This window comes from Elephas maximus, chromosome 10, assembly GCF_024166365.1.
Source record: "Elephas maximus indicus isolate mEleMax1 chromosome 10, mEleMax1 primary haplotype, whole genome shotgun sequence".
NCBI lineage: Eukaryota > Metazoa > Chordata > Mammalia > Proboscidea > Elephantidae > Elephas > Elephas maximus.
In genome coordinates, this window is record NC_064828.1 from 33,035,596 (window position 1) to 33,040,619 (window position 5,024).

Genomic DNA, 5,024 nt, shown 5'->3' on the forward strand with positions numbered 1-5,024 from the left:
ATCATGATACACGGAGAAAATATTGAAGTATTCCACTGAAAATTTGTGCCTGGGATTATTTGGAAAATTATAGATCTCTGCACCATGGGGGAAAAAATGATGAAAATAATTACTGAATATTTGCACTAGTTTTGAATCTGTGACGCAAACCTTCAGTCCTTATACAAATCCTGTGACTGTGGTGCAATTTCAAGGAAACCCAGAAGAGGGCGCTGCTTCCTTCAGATTCTATTCACATTTGCGTTGGCTTGGTGGTTTGACACGCCTATCTTCTTTGTAGCCTGAAGGCAAATGCAGAGGACAAAGGGACTCTTAGCTTCTTAATGGAGAGTTTCTATAAGATCTCACTAGTGTCTCGCCTATTGGATTTGGTAGCCAGGGAATAAGGATCATTTTCTTCTTTTCTTCTACCTCTCAACAAACATGCTGTCCTCCATCTCAATTCTTGCCATCTTCTTACTATTTGGTAAGTAACATTTTCATTTTCCTACAATCATGTTAGCCTTTAGCTTCCTTCCCTAACTGAAAACTTTTTCTTTATACCTCTCCTTTCAATCTAATGAAGTAATTCTTTTTTAGGAGGGACCAGTGGAGACTCAGTGACCCAGACAGAAGGCCCAGTTACCCTCTCTGAGGGGGCACGTATGATCCTGAACTGCACTTACCAGAGCAGCTATACAAGTCTTTTCCTTTTCTGGTATGTCCAGTATCTCAACAAAGCACCTCAGCTCTTGCTGAAGAGCTCAACAGAAACAGAGAATCAAGGTTTTCAGGCCAATCTTGTTAAGAGAGAGAACTCCTTTCACCTGCAGAAACGCTCACTCCAAATATCAGACTCAGCTCTCTACTACTGTGCCATGACAGACACAGTGAGAAGAACTGCAGGGGGAGCTGAGCACAATCCCTGAGCACAGCAGAAGCCTGGTACAATCACTCTGAGAAACTGCGATGGCCCAGCAAGCCTACTAGGTATTTACCTAAGAGAAGTGAAAAGAGAAGTCTACAAATGACCAGTACAAAAATGTTTCTATTAGCCTCATTCATGTGTGACACATACTAGAAACAACATAAATGTACAGCAATGTGAGATTGCATAAGCAATTATGGTAATGCATACAATGAGATTATTTAGCAATAAAAAGGAATGAATTACTGATGCTGTTATTAGGTGTCATCCAGTTGGTTCTGACTCATAGCGACCCCATGTGCAATAGAATGAAACACTGCCCGGTCTTTCACTGTCCTCACAATCACTGTTATACTTGAGCCCATTGTTTCAGCCACTGTGTCAATCCATCTCAATGAGGGTCTTGCTCTTTTTTCCTGACCCTCAGCCTTACCAAGCATGATGTCCTTCTCCAGAGACTAGTCCCTTCTCATAATGCGTCCAAAGTAAGTGAGACGAAGCGTTGCCATCCTTGCTTCTAAGGAGCTTTTGGCTGTATTTCTTCTGAGACAGATTTGTTCATTCTTCTAGAAGTCCATGGTACATTCAACAATCCTCGCTAACATCATAATTCAAATGCATCTATTCTTTTGTCTCTCTTATTCATTGCCTGGCTTTCGTATGCATGTGAGGAGATTGAAAACACCATGGCTTGGGTCAGGCACACCCTAGTCCTTAAAATGACATCTTAGCTTTATCACATTTTAGAAAGGTCTTTGCAGCAATTTGCCCAATGCAATGTGACCTTTGATTTCTTGACCGCTACTTCCATGGATATTGATTGTGGATCCGAGCAAAATGAAGTCCTTTACAACTTCAGTATTTTCTCTGTGTATCTTGATATTGCTTATTGGTCCAGTCGTGAGAATTTTTGCTTTCTTTATGTTGAGGTGTAGTCCATGCTGAAGGCTGTAGCCACTGATCTTCATCAGTAACTGCTTCAAGACCTCTTCGTTTTCAGCAAGCAAGGTCGTGTCATCTGCATATTGCAGATTGGTAATGAGTCTTCCTCCAATCGTGATGTGCTGTCCTTCATATAGTCCAGTTTCTCAGATTATTTGCTCAGCACACGATTGAGCAAGCATGGTGAAAGGATGCAACGCTGACACGCACCTGTCTTGACTTTAAACCACACTGTATCCTCTTGTTCTGTTTGAACAGCTGCTTCTTGGCCTATGTACAGGTTACTCAGGAGCAAAATTAAGTGTTCTGGAATTTCGAATGTTCGAATGTTATCCATAATTTGTTAAGATCCACACAGTCAAATATCTTTACATAGCCCATAAAACATAGATAAGCATCTTTCTGGTATCCTCTACTTTCAGCCATGATTCTTCCAACATCAGCAATGATATCCCTTGTTGCACGAACTCTTCTGAATCTAGCTTGAATTCTTGGCAGTTCTCTGTCGATGTACTGCTGCAACTGCTTTTGAATGATCTTCAGCAAAATTTTACTTGTGAGTGATATTAATGATATCGTTTGATAATTTCTGAATTCTGTTGGCTCCCCGTTCTTTGTAATGAATTTCTTCCAGTTGGTTAGCCAGGTAGCTGTCTTCCAAATTTCTTCACATAGATGAGTGAGCAACTCCACTGCTGCATCTGTTTGCTGAAATATCTCAATTGGCATTCCATCAATTCCTGGAGACTTGTTTTTTGCCAGTGCCTTCACAGCAGCTTGGATTTCTTCATTCGGGACCATTAGTTCTTGATCATATGCTAGGTACTGAAATGGTTGAAAGTCAACCAATTCTTTTTGGTACAGTGCCTCTGTATATTCCTACAATCTTCTTTAGATGCTTCCTGCATTGTTTAATATTTTCCCCATAGAATCCTTCAGCATTGCAACTTGATGCTTGAATATTTTCTTCAGCTCTTTCAACTCGAGAAGTGCTGAACCTGTTCTTTCTTTTTGGTTTTCTAACTCCAGGCCTGTGCACATTTTGTCATAATACTTTACTTGGTCTTCCGGAGCCCCTCTTTGTTCAGCTCTTTTACGTCATCATCTCTTCTTTTGCTTTAGCTTCTCTATGTTCAAGAGCAAGTTTCAGAGTCTCTTCTGACATCCATTTTGGTCTTTTCTTTCTTTCCTGTCTTCTTAATGACCTCTTGTTTTCTTCATGTATGATGTCCTTGGTGTCATTCCACAACTGGTCTGGCCTTCGGTCATTAGTGTTGAATGGGTCCAATTTATTCTTGAGATGGTCTCTAAATTCAGGTGGGATATACTCAAGTTTGTACTCTAGCTCTCGTGGACTTGATGTCATTATCTTCAACTTCAACTTGCATATGAGCAACTGATGGTCTGTTCCACATTTAACCCCTGGCCTTGTTCTGACTGATGATATTGAGCTTCTCCATTGTCTCTTTCCACAGATGTAGTTGATTCAATTCCTATGTATTCCATCTGGTGAGGTTCAAGGGTATAATCTCCATTTATGTTGTTGAAGAAAGTTTATTTGAAATGAGGAAGTCATTGGCCTTGCAAAATTCTACCATGTGCTCTTTGGCATCATTTCCATCACCAAGGCCATATTTTCTAATACCGATCCTTCTTCTTTGTTTCCAACTTTCTCATTTCAATCACTAGTAATTATCGGTGCATCTTGATTGCAGGTTTGATCAATTTTAGACTGCAAAGTTGATAAAAATCTTCAATTTCTTCATCTTTGGCCTTAGTCACTGGTGTGTAAATTTGAATAATAGTCGTTTTGATTTGTCTTCCTTGTAGGTGTATAGATGCTATCCTAACACTGATGGTGTTGTATTCAGGATAGGTCTTGAAATATTCTTTTTGAAGATGGATCCAGTGCCATTTCTGTTCAATTTGTCATTCCTGGGATAGTAGACCATGTGATTGTCCAATTCAAAATAGCCAATACTAGCCCCTTTCAGCTCACTAATGCCTAGGATATCAATGTTTACATGTTCCATTTCATTTTTTGCCAATTTCCAATTTTCCTAGATTCATACTTAGTACATTCCATGTTTCTATCATTAATGGATGTTTTCGGCTATTTTATCTCATTTTCAGTCGTGCCACATCATCAAATGAAGGTCCCGAAAGCTTTCTACGTCATTAAGGCCAACTCTACTTTGAGGAGGGAGCTCTTCCCATTCGTATTTTGAGTGCCTTCCAACCTGAGGGGCTCATCTTCTGGCGCTGTGTTAGACAACGTTCCACTGCTATTCATAAGGTTTTCACTGGCAAAGTTTTTCAGAATTTGACTGCCAGGTCCTTCTTTCTAGTCTGTTTTAGTCTGGAAGCTCCACTGAAACCTGTCTACCAAGGGTGACTCTGCTAGTATTTGAAATACTGGTGGTGTAGCTTCCAGTATCACAGCAACATGCAAGCCCCACAGTATGAAAAACTGACAGACACAACAATATGAATGGATCTCTAAACCTTATGTTGAATAATAGAAGCCAGACCCCTCCCCAGAAAATACTGCATTGCATTCATTTGAAATTCAAGAACAGAGTAAACTAAACAATGGTGATAAAAGTAAAAAGGTTTTTTCCTCTGGGAAGGAGGGTTTCACTGGAAAGGGGTACAAGGGGACTTTCTAGGGTTATAGAAATGTTCTATATATTGTTTTGGGTAGTGGTTACACAGATGTAGAAATTTCCCAAAACTCATTGAAATGAACATATAGGATCTGTGCATTTTATTGTAAGTAAAATATATCTGAATAAAAATGAGCCAAAATAAAATTAAATAACCTATAATTAGTTAAATATGCACCTCCATAAATATGTTGCTACTGTTAGTTGCTGTCAAGTTGACTCTCACTCATGACAACTTTATACACAACAGAACAAAACATTGCCAGGTCCTGAGTCATTCTGACAATTGCTGGCATGTTTGATACCATTGTTGTGGCATTTGGGCAAATCGATCTCATTGAGGGTCTCCCTTACCCTTGCTGGCTCTCTACTTGACCAAACAAGATGACCCCCTTCAACGATTGCTCTTCCCCGATGAAGTATCCAAAGCAACCAAGTCAGAAAATGTTCTTTTGTGATCCATAAGGTTTTCAATGACTAATTTTCAGAAATATATAACCAGGTCTTTC

The 5,024-nt window shown here is 39.7% G+C and overlaps 1 gene segment (V, D, J or C); it reads left to right on the forward strand.

Moving 5' to 3' along the window:
- The first annotated feature begins 335 nt into the window (after positions 1–335).
- On the forward strand, positions 336–912 carry LOC126084641 (T cell receptor alpha variable 18-like). The segment is given in 2 exon segments: positions 336–466; positions 580–912. Coding segments are annotated over 2 exon segments (372 nt in total).
- Positions 913–5,024: the final 4,112 nt, after the last annotated feature.